Source organism: Megalops cyprinoides, chromosome 15 (genome assembly GCF_013368585.1).
Source record: "Megalops cyprinoides isolate fMegCyp1 chromosome 15, fMegCyp1.pri, whole genome shotgun sequence".
NCBI lineage: Eukaryota > Metazoa > Chordata > Actinopteri > Elopiformes > Megalopidae > Megalops > Megalops cyprinoides.
In genome coordinates, this window is record NC_050597.1 from 33,137,770 (window position 1) to 33,156,394 (window position 18,625).

Here is an 18,625-nt window from a genome sequence, read left to right on the forward strand (position 1 = left end):
CTCGGTAAATGAACAAGGGTTATCTTCAGACTACGTCGAGGCATACCGGATGAAACGTTCGTTTTGAAAAATAACAGAGGTTCCATGTTCAAATACATTAAGTCGATAAATTTTTATTTTTTCCCCGTTCTCTCTGGATGCACAACATTTTGAACACATGGTTTAACCAAGTCACAGAGGATCAAACGGTTCCCGTCTTTAAGTCCCCAAAATAAATTTCTTTTAAATGCAATTGAGGGCTTGGTAAGGTTCTCAAATAATGGATTTTAATCAATGAAGTTCAAGCATCGTTGTGCTTATTTTTCTCAAATGAATTAAAGGTTGAAGATTATATCTGATTTATTAATTTGCTAAAACGTCAACAAATACTGATCTGTTTGGTGTCTAAGTAACATTTGAGCTCCGTTCCGTCTGATAAAACCAGCAATCTCCAGCCATTATCCTCTCCTACTGTATGAAACCCTTTCAAGCTGCTGAGCAAATGAGCTTTAAAGCGGAGGCCGCGGGAGCTCAGCGCCGCTATTCCGATTTCTTACGAATTTACTTTAGGGACTAACACGCAGGGAGCTCTTCCCCGCTATTTGTCCTCTAGAAACCCAGGGTGCCCTTTTGATCATTTCCATCTCTCCTTAGTACAATAGCCCTGATTGGCTAGAAGAGCAAGAAGGGGAAAATCTTTAATTAAGCAGATAATCTCTTGTTGGGATGAGAGCGGCTCTATTTCAGAAGCCCCCCAGCCCCTCCTTGGCTGCTGCATGAGTTCTGCATGTAGGTATATATCCTCGTGCAAGACTACCCTCAGCACAGCAACGCAGAGATCTGGCAGTTTTGTGCATGATGTTTATGCATTTGGAGGTCTGCTACTACATTTTTATTCTGATGGTCCACATGAAGTCGTGTTGCAGTTGGTAAGTTCGACAGTTCTGATTTCTTAATTCGCCGGAGAAAAAGAGATTAATTTAATTTGAAATTACAATATAAAAGAACGAATGTGGAATTGTGTTGGTTAAAATCAACGTAAAAGGGATGAACATTTGTGCTTTGCCTTTATCATTAGCCAAACTGTTTTCAATAATGATTTTCAACTGATATTCAACGACCCACATGATTATGTTGTGTTAATTGTTATTATCACCGTTGTCCTTTTGTAAATATTAATGCTGCTAGCTCTCACTATCACTGTTGGGGTTAATAATTAATGATTTAGTTTATTTAGTGTAACATTTTTAAATGTAATGAGTTACGACGTGGTGCGCCACGAATATTAATTTTACGATTGTTTTAAATAATGACATGACTCTTGTCAAATTAAAATAAAATAGTAATTAAATTATAAACGATAATCAAATAACAACACCATGAAATAGCACATGGAACAACGTATAGCATAATTTTTCTCTTGGAGTACTTCCTAAATTATTCTTATGAAATCTCGTCGCTATGTTCTCCAATCACAATTAAAAGACCTAAAATAGTTTTTATAATAGGTACTTTCAACGTAAGGCCTGTACGTTGAATAATAATTTGTGTCCAGTGAACATCACGCATGTGGTTGATGAGATCGTCTAACAAGCTCGTTGGACCGGTACACTGTGGCTCTCATTCCAACAATTCGTTTTATACTTTACAGATTCTAGTTCTGGTAGAATGTACGTAGAGTGTGTTCCTTTTTATATTTTATCTATCTATCTATCTATCCATCTATCTATCTATCTATCTATCTATCTATCTATCCAAAACTACCAGTCTTGATCTAGCTAATTGATAATCACTGATTGATGATCAGCAACTTTTACATTTGGAGCACCCAAGGGGAACAAAATGTGTCGTGAAGGAAGCTGCTCTATGACTGGTCTAATTAATTCGCTGCAAAAAAGGAGGTGTAGGCTGTGCAGGCCTGCAGAAGGCCATGTTGTTTCCCTGGTTAATGGGCTGCTCTGTCTTCCAGGTCAGTGAATAATTTCCTGATGACTGGCCCAAAGGTAAGCCAGCTCCCTTTTGATCTTTCCTTTATCCCTGATCTTGTAGTGTGGGAGAAAGGCCCACTCCAGCAGTGTTTCTCTGCGTTATTCTTGTGCCCGCAAAGGAAAAGGTCCACTGGCTTGACCACAAACCCTGGCAGGGATGTAGTACCCATTCCTGTTGCACTACTCATATCCTATACTTCAATCATTTTAACATGTTAGAATGTGACTTATCACCTTTGAAATTCAGGAAACAGGATTTCTGTCCTTTGAAAATGACAAGTATGTTTTTTACTTTGATAGTGAGAGGCCAGACTCAGATATGTGCAAAACAGGAATGAGATGTGAGGGTTCTATGAACAATATGTGAGGTATATGTGAATGATATATGTGTGATGTGAGTGAGATGTGTGTGGGGGATATCTGTGATGTGAGTGAAGTGTGTGTGTTGTGTGTGGTTGTGAAGTGTGTATACGAGAGATGAGTGTATGAGATGTGTGTGTGTGTGAGATGTGTGGGTGAGAGAGATGTGTATGAGAGAGATATGTGTGTGAGATGTGTGTGAGAGATGTGTGTGTGAGAGATATGTATGTTAAAAATGTGTGTATGAGGTCTGTGTGTGTGTGAGAGAGAGAGAGATGTGTTAGATGTGTATGTGCAAGATACATGTGAGAGGTGTGTGAGATATGTATCTGAGAGACGTGTGTATGAGATGTGTGTACGAATGAGGTGTGTGTGTGTGTGTGTGTGTGTGTGTGTGTGTGTGTGTGTGTTATGTATGGTTGTGAAGTAGGTGTGTATGAAAGATGAGTGTGTGTGAGAAATGTGTGTGTATAAGAAATGTCTGTCTGAGTAAGATTTGTGAGAGATGTGTGTGTGTGTATGTGTGTGTGGGTGGGTGAGATGTGTGTGTGTGTGTGTGTGTGTGTGTGGTTTGTGAGATGTGTGTGTGCAAGATATGTGTGGGAGGTGTGTATGAGGTGTGTGTGCAAATGAGATGTGTGTGTGGGTGGGTGAGGTGTGTGTGTATGAGGTTTGTGAGATGTGTATGTGCAAGATATGTGTGAGAGGAGTGTGTGTGACATGTGTGTGTGTGTGTGTTTGAGGTGTGTGTGTGTGAGAAATGTGTGTATAAGAAATGTCTGTCTGAGTAAGATGTGTGTGTGTGAGGTTTGTGAGATGTGTATGTGCAAGATATGTGTGTGCAAATATGTGTGTGTGTGTAGTGTATGGTTGTGAAGTAGGTGTGTATGAAAGATGAGTGTGTGTAAGGTGTGTATGTGTGAGAAATGTGTGTGTATAAGAAATGTCTGTGTGAGTAAGATGTGGGTGAGATGTGTGTGTGTGTGATGTTTGTGAGATGTATATGTACAAGATATGTATGAGAGGTGTGTGTGTGAGATGTGTGTGTATGAGATGTGTGAGAGATGTCTGTGTGAGATGCGTATGAGATGTGTGTGTGTATGATACATGTGTGTGTGAGAGGTGTGTGTGTGTGTGTGTGTGTGTGTGTGTGAGAAATGTCTGTGTGACTAAGGTGTGTGTGAGATGTGTATGTGAAAAATGTGTGTGTGAGATGGGTGTGTGAGATGTGCATGTGAGAAGTGTAGAGATGAGTGCAGAGGCACAGCTCCAGTGGGTGGTCATCATTAGTGAGCCAGGCGCCAGTGGGAGGGCTTACGATTCAATCTCTTCAAACCCACTTGAGACATATTAGCATGTATCACTGATGATCCAGGGGCTCACCCCACAAAGGGGCCCACCATGCCGAAAGCAACCCGCAGTGCACACGGTGACGATAAACATAACAGACGAGCAAGGACCAAAACCTCAAATGGAGAATAAACTTTTTGAGACTGGGGGTTCTCAAAAATCTTTTGTTGGGATGTGGTTTTCTTCTCCTCGTGCACTCACTGCTCATGTCAGTAAACACCAGGAGCCAACATTTAGCAGCAAAAGCGTGAGGTTGACATCATTTAGCAGGAAGTGTCAAGGGTCCTGGTGAATTGGAATATTTTGGGAGTGTTGTACCATGGACAGAGGTGGACACCCCGGCTTCAGAAAGTAAAAGTCCTGCCACGTATTTGTTCTAACCATTCATTACACCAGCTGAATTTAATTAGCACAACTCTTCAGCCAGGTAGAGGAGCTAATTAGTGAAAGAACAAATACATGGCAGGACCTTTACTTTCTGAAGCCGAGGTGTCCACCTCTGACCATGCATGAACAAGCAAAGAGAAAGCAAAAGAAGAATGCAATTGAAGGATGCAATCCATGAGAAGATATAAGAGAGCATGTGAATACATGCCACTGGGAAAGAAAAGTGTTATTATAAACAAGGAAAAACACTCAATGTTTTTATGGGACAAACAGAATCTAATTTCTTCGCATTAAAAGTTAATTTGCACTCAGCTTCCAAAGTCATGCAGTTTCCAAAGACGATGAATCCGAATGATTACTGAGAAAATGGCAATCATGAATTGAACTGTTGCAAGGAAGAGGCTCCAGAGAGGGAGCGAGCACAGCAAGATATGGCACTTTGAACTCTGGAAGGAGTCACAGAGCCACAGAAGCCACAAATCAAGATACTAACCCCTCATATCCATTCTTTTAGTGACAGAATACTTAAGACATCTGCAGCTGATTTTTTTTGGACAGACATTTTACATTCACAAATGAGATGGGCAACACAGGAATAGGGTCTAAAATTCAGGAGGTGAATTTTTTATCTGAAATGTATCTATTTTATGTGGTTACCTGACATAAACAGCATTACACATATACATACATGTGATACAAAGAACAGCTTTTTAAACATTATGCAAAGAAAAAGTTTTTATAACGGAGCATGATGGCTAATGCATGATGCTCTCAATGTTCACTGATATATATACAGATATATACAGATACTTATATACAGATTCAAATACACAAGGAGAGGACAAGGAGAACTTCTATCCAGTCTATCCTTCCTGTCTGCAACTGTTGCTCACAAAAATGCACAAGTGCATTTTAGGTAAAATCAGTACAGAGCAGCTGAAACTGTTAAAGGGGGCAATCCATCACCCTCAGTATTAATTATTAAAGGGGGCAATCCATCACCTTCAATATTAATTATTAAACTGATAGTGAATAAGTCTAATGAATGTTACATTTAAATGACAGACAACAGACACTAATGCAGAGTAACCTGTATACATGCTTATGAAAAGGTTATGTCAAGTAAGTGTATTTTCCCCCATTTGGTCATCCCAACTGATTTGCCAGGCCGTTTTTGTTTCCTCTGAATCGCAGGCTTATCTGATCTACTCCAGCAGTGTGGCAGCTGGCGCTCAGAGTGGAATCGAGGAATGCAAGCACCAGTTTTCATGGGACCGCTGGAACTGCCCAGAGAGAGCCCTGCAGCTGTCTACCCACAGCAGCCTGAGGAGTGGTGAGAGCCAGGCCCTGGGCCCTCCAACACCCCCTCAAATGCATGCAGGGCCCCCCATCTCCTAGTGGCAGCAGTCACAGAGAAGCAAGGCTGTTCCCAAGGGCTCCATCTCAGTAAAACTTCAGGGGGCCCTGTTCAATCTAACCACAGTGCACATAGTCCTTATCTCTGCACCAAGAAACCTTCCACATTTGTTTTTACTGATTTCAACAGTGTTGTGTAATGAGCTTAAAATGCTAGCAAAGTTAAGGACAAACTTCAGTGTGAGGGACCAAACACACAGAAACAGGAATGAAGGGACTGCTGGGCTGATGCCTGCTTCCATTGGCTGAACATGTACACACATCAGTGGTGGAGGCCGAATTTAATTCTCACTGCTGTTTAGTCTTACTGCTATGGCACTTTGACCCCTGCCTCCGCACAACAACACTGCCAGTGCCAGGCTACTGTAGTTGCATGAGCTAAATAGGCAGATTTCTGGAATATGTTAATGTCACACACAGTCCATGATCTCAGAAGTGACCAGATGAGAGCACAGAATGGCCTGTCACGGGTTATATCTGTTTATTATGGAATGAGCCAGATAATGCTTTTTTAACCCCAATAATAAGCATTTTAAAAATCCTCTGTGGATCAACCTCACAAGCTTCTATGCACAAAACAACAATCCAAGATGCAATTGAGAATGTAATAAATGAAACTCCAGTGCCTAAATGGGGAAAATTGCTCAAACCTCATATTGCTCTGTCTGTCCTTGGAGCCAAAGAGTGCTGTCTCCGTGGGCTCACTGACACAGGACGGTTCACACCCCCCCCACACCACTCTCACATTGTGTCTCCATCTACAGCCAATAGAGAGACAGCGTTTGTCCATGCTATCAGCTCCGCCGGAGTCATGTACACCCTCACCCGGAACTGCAGCCTTGGGGACTTTGACAACTGTGGGTGTGATGACACGAGGAACGGACAGCTGGGTGAGAGGCACACACAGGGATCCGTGCAGGTTACTGGAGTGCAGTGTGAGCAGTATTAAAATACACAGCGTCTGCACCATACACTCAGATGCTGTCGTGAGGAAAGTTGTGCCGTATCCACTATTCAAACGCAAAAACATTGTGGGTGTACTTTAAAAGGAAAGTTTATTGGTGTCCTTTAAAGAGGTTTCCTAAACGAGGCACTAGAAAGTGGACTGAAATAAAAGCTGTCCACATTACGTTGCATTGCTGGTCATAGTAAGAAGCTTTCAGCTGAGCTACAGGCCTGTTTAGAGTTTGTCTGCTGGGTGAGGAGTCTTACTGTTCACTGTAAGAACGGAACTGTTTCTGCAGTCTTACTGTTCACTGTGAAAGTGGAGATCTTCCTGGAGTCTTACTGTTCACTGAAAGAGTGGAGATGTTTCTGGAGTCATACAGGTTACTGTTTATGGAGTCTTACTGTTCACTATGAGAGTAGAGCTGTTTCTGGAGTCTTGCTATTTGCTGTGAGAATGGAGATGATTCTGTCCACCTGCAGGTGGTCACGGCTGGCTGTGGGGAGGCTGCAGTGACAATGTGGGCTTCGGGGAGGCCATCTCCAAGCAGTTTGTTGATGCCTTGGAGACAGGGCAGGATGCACGGGCCGCTATGAACCTGCACAACAATGAAGCGGGACGAAAGGTATGTCTGAGCGAATCATCTCAGAGCAGGGCCTGAGAGGCAGACGCAGACTTCTGTCCATTAGACAGAGGTTGTGTCAGAATCTTGAGAAAATAACAGGTTACCTCTCGGGATTGGGGTGGGATGGGGGTGGGGCCATCAGCCAGTTTGAGGTGGGGCCTGAGATTACAAACCTTCAACGGGCCACCAACGGGGTGCTGAAATCAAAGTGCATGTTTAGTATTTTTTTCTTCCCTCCAGCCCCAAAATGAAGCATACCACCCAAGAGTCCCATTCATAGCCTTATGAGCAAGGTGCCACTCGTCCTCATAACAGTGTGTGCACTGTACCAGAAGGGGCTATTTACTGCCTTTGAATGTCTTTTATGACAAGATCTCAACTCAAGACTCTTCAGACCAGTGGTGCAAGCTTAATTAGAAGACCCAGGGAGCCATACATTCGGAAAGGTTGGGTATTATATGGGTTTTAAATAAGTGTTTAGTTTTATTCTTGCAATAAGGATCTTACATTTATGTTGGTCTTTGTTGCACTTGAGAAGCCTGTGGGGATCTCAGCCATGCGAGTGGAGTGCTCTTTGTTTTTGCTGCCTCTGTTCCCGTCTCAGATTTTTTGTGCGATTCCAATGGCACCTGGAACATCATTGTAACCGAATAAGAAATACGACAGAAGCCTTTTTAACTTCCCCCTCAAAGGACTTTCTGTTTGGTTCTTATAGAAGAAAACATATTGACAATGGGACACGCTAAATAAATACTCCTCTCCTCTGGGTGGGACAATCACTCCCAATGTGAAACCTTGACTCCGCCCTCACCTCTGCGGAGAGTGGCCCGGCGACAAAGGAGTGCCCCCTTTCAGACAGCAGCTGTTTATTTCGGATGAAGTTGAGAAACGCACAGGGGGCAGAGGGGCCAGGGCAGCCAGGGCGGGCCACGGGCTCACCCCCCTCAGATTCTGTCCTTCTCCCTTTCTCTTGATTCAGCCTTTCTGTGGAGTGGAGGGGTGGCATGTGGAAGCATCCCCTTTTGGGAATGCATTGCTTAAAACCTAAAAGCCTTGAACAAAACCAGGATGGGCTGAACAATAACAATGAAACACATATTGCTTGCATGATTCTTCCACCAGTGGGTGATTTTCTTGCTTGTACCTTTTTTGTTAAAGTTTGAGATGAATGGTTAATAAGGAATCAATTCAAGGATTTTAATATGTTACTAAGAAACAGCTGTGTATTCATATTATGTTTCTGTGGCTAGTGCACACCTGTCAGAGCTTGGTGGGGTGTTTCTGTCAGTAACATTCTCTCGCACACAGGCAGTGAAGGGTACCATGCAACGGACATGCAAGTGCCATGGCGTGTCAGGGAGCTGCACCACACAGACCTGCTGGCTGCAGCTGCCTGAGTTCCGTGAGGTGGGCAACTACCTGAAGGAGAAGTACCACAAGGCCCTGAAGGTAGACCTCCTGCGGGGCGCAGGCAACAGCGCAGCCAGCCGCGGTGCTGTTGCTGACACCTTCAGCTCCATCTCACGGAAGGAGCTGGTGCACCTGGAGGACTCGCCCGACTACTGTGTGGAAAACCGCACCCTGGGGCTACCAGGCACTGAGGGCCGAGAGTGCATCAAGAAAGGCAAGAACCTGAGCAAGTGGGAGCGGAGGAGCTGCAAGCGGCTCTGTGGGGAGTGTGGCCTGGCCGTGGAGGAGCGCAAGGCTGAGATGGTGTCCAGCTGCAATTGCAAGTTCCATTGGTGTTGTGCTGTCCGCTGTGAGCAGTGCCGCAAGACCGTCACCAAGTACTTCTGCGTCAAGAGAGGCCGCCGCAGCAAGGGAGGCAGCACCACCCTCAGGAAGAGCCTCCGGCTGAAGAAGAGGAACTGAAAGGAGGGTCCCCCGGATATCCGCCTGCCCCTCTCCTCCCTGCCCCACACGCCCACCCTGTACACACTGAGGCAGCACTCTCCCCAAACACACCAAACCCAGGAAGAGGCTGGCCACTACAGAGCGCAGTCACGGAACAGCCTGCCTGAAGGTGGAGCCATGTGTCATTGCAGCTGGGCCACTGTAAATAAAGACTATAGATATTCCTGCGGGCTTCCATAGTAGAAAATGAAGAGAGAATAAGAAGCATGTTAGAACTGCATAGAAATGACATTATATATATGAATATATTTTTGTATGTTTTCTTTTTTCTTTTTTGCGGGATGTTTCTGCAGAAGTGACTTAATTTGCCCTGAGATTCATTGAAAACGAGTTTGGGCCTGTTTTTGTGTTTTTGCATTTATGAGGCAGCACTGGCCTTCTGTAAAGGGTGGATCTTCAGTGTAGATCCTAGAACTGACTGTACACACACCTACACCACAACCATCTTCACCTTCATTTCAGTTTTTTACAAAATTTCTACCTGGATCTACCCTGCTGTAAAGTTACCACCAGCTTGGGGGCCTTGTCCCCTTAAATTGTCTTGTCTGGCAGTGTCATATGAACACAGTAACAGTAACACTAGATAATCTTCACACAGTACATCATGCGGCTGCGCTTTGTAGGAATGCATACCACAGTCACTTGAAATAAATCTATAATAATTCTACATACCTGCAAATGTTCACTAACAGTGTAAATCAGCCTTCAAAGAACAATGTTTTCATCTTGGCAAGAACCATAAATACATGTTCATGATATACAGATGAAAAAAATTCCAGAACATAGTCATTTACTTCAAATCTCTGGCCCATATTTCTGTTTTTTAAATAGAAGCAGATTGTGCTCTCATTTTATCTTATAAACTGAGGACAGAGGTGTGTAGATCAAGAGACTTTCAGCATGGATCTTTTATAAATGTATTTACTCTATGTTTCCACACAAAAGCAGAATAATTGAATCTTAGAAATCACTGTATCATACAGAGAGAGGTTTAGAAGAGGCCTCACAAAGCATACGCAGAATATTCAGTCTCCATGCATCATCTTGTAGTGTATTTAATTGTACAGAAACTGAGCACTTTGTAAATTGTTTATTTATTGCACGTTTATTCCTGAGTTCATTTGCTTTTTACTTTTTGGGTTTTGTTTGAATTTCTTCCTACTGAAAGTAAAGAAATATCTGTAAGGATGGTTGCCTTTAACACTTTAATGGTCTCTTTCTTCATCCACAGCGGTGAGGCAAATCAGAAGTTTATCCATTTCCCTCTGTTTCAACTGAGACTGAATCAGATGGCTAACATCATATATGCCTCTTATTCAGAGCAATGAGAAATGAATCAGTCTGTGTTTGCAGATCGTTTTAAAAATGGCTTTGTTATTTACATACCATTACATGTTCAGGTATCACAGAGAAGAATGAAAACTGACTTAATTCAAAATAGTGACACATTTAAATGAATGAAAATTGGTGGGAAGCACAAAGTGTCAGAATTGGACAGCCCCATAGTTTAGTTCCCAATTAAAATTCCCAACAAATAATATTTAGTACTTTAAATGCAGTACTAAAGAAGCTTTTCATCCGTTAGAGGCTAGGTTATCAGGCAGAATGCTAAGGCTAATTTGAATTGTGGTAACCTGTAGCAGATACAAGCCCAGGTTTAATAACCAGATGGTTCTGCACATTCTCAAACTCGCCCCTGGCACATGCATCTGATTGCTTTGATTGGATTCCAAACAGAGCAGAGGCACTTATCGAAGTCTCCATTCCGCGGCGTGCCCAACCTTGCTCTCTCTGCATTGTTCACTTCAGTATCAGATAACCCCAGGGCAATGTTACAACAAGAGCAAAGCTTTAATCACAGTCTTCCTTCCTTCAGGCCCTTTTCAATTGCGCCTTGACAAATGCCTCCTTTCTCTCCACCGGTAGTAATCCTCAAAGCAATCCCAACACCACGGCAACTGGAACTTTCTTTACTGTTTAATACTAGTTTAATTAACTTTGTTGGAATGGAGGGGTAAAAACCTTTGCACCAAGCCGCCCCCTCAAACTGCCTGCCTCTAATTGTGTATGCTAATCTCCTTTTTCACACCACCTTCTCAGGGGAGAGAGGGACAGAGAGAAAAAGCTGTTGGGAAAACTTGGTGTCGCCTACCCAGGGCTTCCTGTGGCTGCTTTATTCCTGGCCCACCTATTTGGCCCCTTTCAGTCCTCCTGGGCCTTCCTTTGCTCGATTTAACAATGAATGGTGAGCTAATCAGCCTCCTCGGAAATGCACCGCAACGGAGGCGGCTAATCCCCCCTCTCCTCCTCCCTCAATAGGTTGTCAGCTTCAAAAGGACTTTGGGAAAAAGCTTTGCACGGATTCACACTGTTCGCTGAATAGAAGTTAGTTCAAGTATTGTACCCAAACAAGTGGGTTTTATAAACAAATACTTGCCAGCTACCACCCCACCTGCGAAAGTGCCAACCCCACGATAACACGAGGGGACAAAAAGCCCCACAGGCCCTCCAAATGTGACACAGGTTGGGGGGGGGGGGGGGGGGCAAGAGTACCATTGAGCTGGGCCAGCGTGTCCCTAAGCAGCCGTCCTCTCCCTCCCCTTCGCACGGTGACAAGGAAGCACTTCACTGACATCTTATTTATGTCAAAAAATGGCCATCTACATCAAAATGTCCCTGTTGAACTGGCTTTTGACAACCAGTGCAGGCATAGCTCCTTCTGCTGTCCCAAAATTTTTCTGGCAAACTCTTCTGTGGTCATACATTTTTCAAAAGTCAAAAACTCCTCAAAAGCAAAATAACATTTGACAACATCTGAAATTGGAACTGGTTTCCTGTGCCTTCTCTTGAATGCATGCCCTCAGCTACTCCGAAGCTGGTTTCAAGGGGGCACAAGAAAAACTTTGGCGGAAAAGCAAAATGATATCTTTAGCATGCATATATGTTTTTTGTATACCTCATAATCATCTGATTGAATATGAAACTATAAATTAATTATTGGTGATTAATACAACTGGCAAGCTTATCTCAAATAGGTATTAGCAAGCTTATCTCAAATAGGTACTAATACCTACTAGTATTAGTAGGTATTAGTGCTAGAGGATGTTTTTAATTTATCAAATGGTTTATTAGATCAAATATTCTTCTTTGTCAAGTAAACAAACAAAATCTAAATATTAATAATAAAAGTTACATCTGAGAGGCAGAACTGAAATGCACCTGAAAATGAGGTCTGTGTTTGGGGCAGGATTTTAAAAAAAGTTGCCCTCCATATTTGTACAAACACTGTAACTGCATAATTTGCTCATAAAGAATTTATATTAGACTAAACATCCCACCTTAGGGCAATGCTGTAACTACATCATCTGACAAAGAAAACACACCCTGAGTGAGTTTGCTTGAGAAAAATCTATGTGTACACTGTCACATAGTCATCAACTCCACACACGCACAGGTGGGTAAGCCAGCAGTATCCATTTCCACTCCTTTAAATGAAATCGCAGCATCTGGAGGCACATCCACAGTCAGAACTGTTGGGGTCACCATTAAATGCTCCTTTCACATGTACAACATTTAAACACTTCTTTCACGTGTACTACATATAAATGTACCTTTCATATGTGCTACATTTAAGTGCTTCTTTCACATGTACTACATTTACATGCTTCTTTTGCATGTACTAAATTTAAATACACCTTTCACAGGTACTAAATTTATGTATTCTCATTACACAACAAAACAGCATAGACTCTTAAACATGACTAAAATTGCAAGATGTCCATAAGTAAAGGTGTTACAGGAGTCTTCAGAATAAGGTTGTCATATTCTTCACTGCAAGGAAGCTGAGCTGTATTCCATGTACCCAAGCTATAGCCCTCTGTGGGGTTCTCTGTAGAGGCCTTCATGGGATACCCCATCATCTTGGTGGTGAAGGACAGCAGGGGAGGGTTTTGGGAGCAGCTGGAAATGCAAACCAACAGATACATTCGACACTTCTGCGCCATCATTAGCCTACAGCAACCCGCTCCCAAGGGGAGGGATGAAAGTGTGTAATTTTGGCTATGAGCTAATCTCAACAGACAGACTAATGGCATGCTTAAGCATAAATCTGAGGAGCACCTTTTCAGGGTTTAATCTGCGGATTTGCTGGAGGTGAGAAATGGTAATGAGAGCGCAGGGCCACCATTTCCGATTGGTGTTACTTTCCAGCCCCCCCCCCCCCCCCCCCCCCGGAACATCATGCACATTTGCGCCAAACAACACGTTACAGCATGCAGAAAGAGCAGAATGAACTCTGCAGGCTTTCCCCAACTGGGCAGGCACTTGGCGGTGGGAAGCACAGTGGGTCCAAGTGTTGAGACCTTTCCCTGCAAACCAACACAACCTATAACCTTTGACCTGAACTTCCGTCTTTCCCCCTCTCCTGGCTAAAGCGGGGTCAGGCCCGGGAGGCCAGGCTTATCATATATGATTTACGCTGGGGGCATTAGTTAGAGGCTCATGAAGAGGAAGCATATGAACCTCATGCAAGCCAGAGTCAAATTGCACCCCTCACTCCTGTGACCTTTCCTAGCTCCTTCCCACTGCCTGTAAATCACACAGGTGGAAAGAAGCCATCGAATGATAATTGAGTGAAATAGTGTGTCTGTATTTTACAGTATGTCCAGCTCATTCCCTTTTGAACAAGTCATTTCTCCCCTGCATAGCCATTGGCAAATACCACAATTGTGAACATCACTTAACATCACAAAAATGATTTTGACCAATTTCAGTTTAAATCCATGCTTTTCTTCTCTCAAAACGATACTGGTGAAAGTGTCTCAGACTATGAAGTGATGATGGAAACCATGGGAAATCTGAAAATGACATCTAATGGTTCCGTGAAGCCCTTACTAATAGGATTTGTAGCTTTGGTACTCTGAAGACACAACACCAAGAGGGGGACAGCGTCAATTAGGATGTGACATCAGAGTGGCATGAAGGAGTGAGTGGAGCTCAACACTTTGTAATGACCAGAAAGCTTCATCTCTCAGACAAAATAAATGGCATTCTAAACCACCTGTTCTTACCTATCCCAACAGGATCAGATGTAGTCCATTGAAATTGAAACTCATATAAGTTGAGCATATTTTCCAACAATAATTTATTGATTATTGTACAGCACCTGGAACCACACAGATTTGATGGTTAACAATGCTGTACCTTTCATTGGACTCATTCAGACTGACCCCACACAGCAGCCAGTGATCCTGGAAACAGAGAAGCATGTTTGTTCTGTAAACATTAACAAACACTGGTAAACAGAATGACAGCAATAGACAGCCATATTGGGAAATGATTGCAGGTTTGGCTTGGTCCCTCAGTGTCAAACTGATATGAATCTGGCATGGCCTACTCGGATACTCTGGTGATTAGATGCTCAAGTTGGCACATTCATCTCATAACAACTCAGGTGAGATTTCCAGATTTGTCTACAATTTCATACCAAATAAATTTGAGATGCCAAATTTAAAGTAAAGCTTTGGTATTTTTAAATAATGTTGCATTTGAAAGCAGTGTGGATTTTGGTATACTGATGATTTAGGCTGTAAATAATACATTTTATTTATTTGTTCATTTTCACATTCATATTCTTTTTTTTATGAGAAAGTGTACCTCTAAAGTGATTTCAGATACATATAAACTGTTGACCAGATGCTGACCTCAGTGGGATTGTGTGTGTGCCTATATTAAAGGACGTAAACTCTCAGCTTATCATAATAACAACCTTAACAACCTTAATAACCTTAACTTTAATGCAAGAAGATCCATTGTGTGTACATGTTGTGTGCATATGTCTGTATTTGTGTGTGTGTGTGTATGTGTGTGTTTGTGTGTGTGTGTGTGTGTAAGTGTGTGTGTGTGTGTGTGTGCATGGGGTAATGCTGGCAGCCAGTCAGTGAGACATATATATTTAAAAAACATGACAGATAGATATGCCATTATGGCACTGATATGAACAAACATTCCTTAGTTTAACTTGAGGGGTTTTATTGAATTTCTGTTAAATATTCACAGATTTTAACAAACTGCATCAACATGCAAAGAGGTCTACTGTGAACAGAAATCAACCATTTAAGCAATCCACTGTAAACAGCAGGCTCTGTTTAATCTCTAAAGTGTGCGTGAAGTTCACTCAGCTCTCTGGAACAATGTAGGAATGCTGCAGCCAAAATCAGCACTTACCCAACATCACCTGTTACACCTAACGAGGGACAAAGTTCAGGACATGAATCATCTCCATCTCCAAAAGACACATGAAAAAAATGCACATGCACACACACACACAACACAGATATTTATATGGTTTTGGAAATAACTAAATCACAGTTCATGCCCAGATAAAAAACATACATTACAGTCATTCAGAAGATATTCTCATCCAGAGCCACTTACATAGGTTACAACTTTACATGTTATACATTTATACAGATGTAAATTCTGGGTTAAGCACTCAAGGTTACAGCAGCAGTGAATTAGCAAGCAAATCAGAAAGCTAGTGTTGCAATCATTACAAATCACCCCATGCCTCAGCTTCCTAGCTGATTCTGCTGACAGAGGACAGAAGCAGGTGGTGTAATGACTGACCACATCGCACCACATCCAGCCTATCACCTGTCCCCTGGGTTAGCCAGCAGCTAAAGAATTCATCATATTTATCTCAGCCTACAAATTTAGAACATAAATCTTGTACATTGGGTAAAAATGTGTCATATAGCAAGTGTAACACAGGCAAACAATGGCTCCTTCTGAAGGATGTGTCCATGGTAGCTGAGAGGATAAGTGTATTCGAGCATGCATCAGTTCCAAACAAAGTGCATAGAGATCCCATGTCTAGACAAGTCAGATTAGACCATCACCTAAAGAGCAGGACCAGCTGGTGGTAGCCTCACAGTGTTCCTCTAAGCCAGCTCAGAATTCATCCACACCTGCAATGCAATGACAGCAGCAGCTCCAAGGGCTGGTTTGATCGATATCACATATTATGCAACACATCTCCCACTCTGAACCTAGTCTGTGTGAACAGCCCCTTGCGCAAAAGTTGCTTTATTTAGTGGAGGGTGAATGGGAGCAGCCCAAAAACTGCAAGCCCAAAAAACCTGAGCATTCACTTCCACAGCTCGCTAGTGACACCTGCTGGCCAAATTCTATACCTACAGCATCTGTCCAGTGTATTTGCCCATCAATGAGTCATAAGCAACCGCAAACTTATTGTCATTTATTTATGTATTTATTGATAATCACTCTTTTTTCATGTAGAATATGTTTACATTACCTATGTTACAGTAACAGGCTACCTTATTATTATGTTAAGATGCTCTCAATTAAAAATGTTGTTGATTATGTTGATGTTGATTGTTGATTAATTAAAGATTTAGTTAAAAAGTTGAAAGGCTTTGATCTGAGAGACGGTTTTGCATGTGTGCCATATGCAATACATATGTAGGATGTTTGCACATTTGTCAAAATGAAATTTGTGATGTCAAATTTTAATGAGCTTAGCCAAAGCACATATATCTACCCGCAAAGTTTCTAGGAATGGAACACTGTTTTTGAGTCATACAGAGCACATTTGAAGATCCCATGCTGTTTCTTCAGTGAGGCTCACATATTTGTGCAAGGAAGTGGAAATGAAAGATTGTCACTACCACTCACTGCACAGCAGCTCTTTATTCAAAATACAGAAGCAGCAACTGTGCAATGGTGTCCTAAGGAGACCTGGAGATAACTGCTGTAAGCTGCTCTGTGCTTTTTACACACCGGGTTGGACCATGTCTAGCAAACATGCCTTCTACATGACATTTTGCTGATGAAGTGTAATTACTGGTGGTGGGAAAATCGACCTACAAAGCAAAGGTCTGAGCCCTTGAACAAAGGGCATTCTTTACATCATTGGATTTTTAGTTTTGTATCCCATATGCAAGTTTTCCATGCATATCTCAACACCTGGGATTTCCAAGCATCACCTGACTAAATAATTCTGCTGAACTGCTGAAGACTTCACAAATTTAAATTAATGCTCACACATGCATCTGAACAGGGCAGATGAAACAATTTTAACCTTGCATACACCACTGCCAGTTCTTCCATGCATATGCAACACTGAACATTGAAGTTTTATATATATATATATATATATATATATATATATATATATATATATATATATATATATATATATATATATATATATATATATATATATGTATATATATATATGTACAGGGGTGAAATTGGCTTCTATGTCATCAGGGGATGCCCAGCCTTGCACATCTACTATATTTTGTGGCCAAGCACTCGTTAGAATTTTTCACAATTATTAGGGGTCCAAGCACATAGTGCTGGAACCCTATTGTGTTTGTTCTGATTTTATTATTATTATTATTATTATTATTATTATTATTATCATTATTATTATTATTAGGGGTCCAAGCACGTAGTGCTGGAACCCTATTGAGGCTGTTCTGATTTTTATTATTATTAGGGCCCCAGCACTGAAGGTGCTAGGCACCTATTGTAATTGTTAGAATTTCTCACTATTATTATTATACTTTCTCCTCTCGGAGTCTATGACAGCCCATAGAACCCCTTGGTGGATCTTTATTAAATTTTGCACATTGATAGAGGACAGTCCAAAGTATCCAGGCCTCAAATTTGGGGTCAATCCATCCATCTCTGTAGTGCCACCAACAGGCCAAACTTCAAGGTACATTTTTGCTTTACTTTTGAACCTTTTGTCCTAGAGTTGTGATCTTTTTTCCCCTGAATCCTTGGGTCATGATGATTCGAATGCACCCATTGGCGTTAAAGTCCGCCATATTGGATTTTCCGCCATTTTGAATTTTTCAAAAAACCTACATTTGTGAACTAGTCCTAGGCCGTTGATCCTATCACCACCAAATTTGGTACGTGTCATCTACACATGGGTGTGACCAAAATTTGTTCAAAGAATTTTGCTAGGGCAAACGATGTGGCCGCTGTCATCCAATGAATTCCCATGCCAAAGACACCAAAACAGGAAGTGAGCCATATGTCAGCAATGCTTGGTTGCAGTCATGCCAAAATTGGTATACTTTATTGCCAGTATTGCACGTAGTGCTGGAACCCTGTTGTGTTTGTTCTGATTTTTAGGGGTCCAGGCACGTAGTGCTGGAACCCTATTATGTTTGTTCTGATTTTTATTTTTATTTTTCTGCCCTAAAAGTGTCTGCACAGCAAAAACTATAGATGCTAGAACTACCAAACTTGGTAGATAGGTTCCTATGGCCACCCACTACTCAGGTCAAAAAATTACCCCAATTGGCCAGATGGTGGCACTATAGTGAGCCACAAGGAATTTTGGCCTATAACTCTTGAACCATTTGGGTTAGAATCAAAATTCTTTTTTCCTTGATTCCCTGGCTCTAGATGAACAAAAAAGCCTCCTGGACCAAAATGATGATGATTTTCCACCATTTTGAATTTTTTGTAAAACATTTAAAATCTATCTCCTCCTAGGTTTGTCCGATTTGCATGAAATTTGTTACACAACATCTTCAGACCAAGATCTGTAAATATTGTATAAAGAAAGATGCTATATTAAAAGATGTGGCCGCAGTAAGACAATGAATTTGGTGGGTG

The 18,625-nt window shown here is 42.0% G+C and overlaps 1 protein-coding gene across 1 annotated transcript; it reads left to right on the plus strand.

Moving 5' to 3' along the window:
• The first annotated feature begins 837 nt into the window (after window positions 1–837).
• Window positions 838–9,095, plus strand: wnt8b (wingless-type MMTV integration site family, member 8b). Its single transcript, XM_036547079.1, has 6 exons — window positions 838–908; window positions 1,949–1,982; window positions 5,259–5,397; window positions 6,245–6,370; window positions 6,909–7,051; window positions 8,360–9,095. The coding sequence occupies exons 1-6, from the start codon at window positions 838–840 to the stop codon at window positions 8,921–8,923; spliced, it is 1,077 nt and encodes a 358-aa protein (XP_036402972.1). The 3' UTR covers window positions 8,924–9,095.
• Window positions 9,096–18,625: the final 9,530 nt, after the last annotated feature.

Bases quoted from the DNA above. Each gene is read 5' to 3' on its own strand.
- wnt8b (XM_036547079.1), top strand. From the start codon at position 838: ATGTTTATGCATTTGGAGGTCTGCTACTACATTTTTATTCTGATGGTC. The intron at 1,983-5,258 runs GTAAGCCAGCTC...TCTGAATCGCAG, and splicing joins TCCTGATGACTGGCCCAAAG to GCTTATCTGATCTACTCCAG. The intron at 7,052-8,359 runs GTATGTCTGAGC...TCTCGCACACAG, and splicing joins ACAATGAAGCGGGACGAAAG to GCAGTGAAGGGTACCATGCA.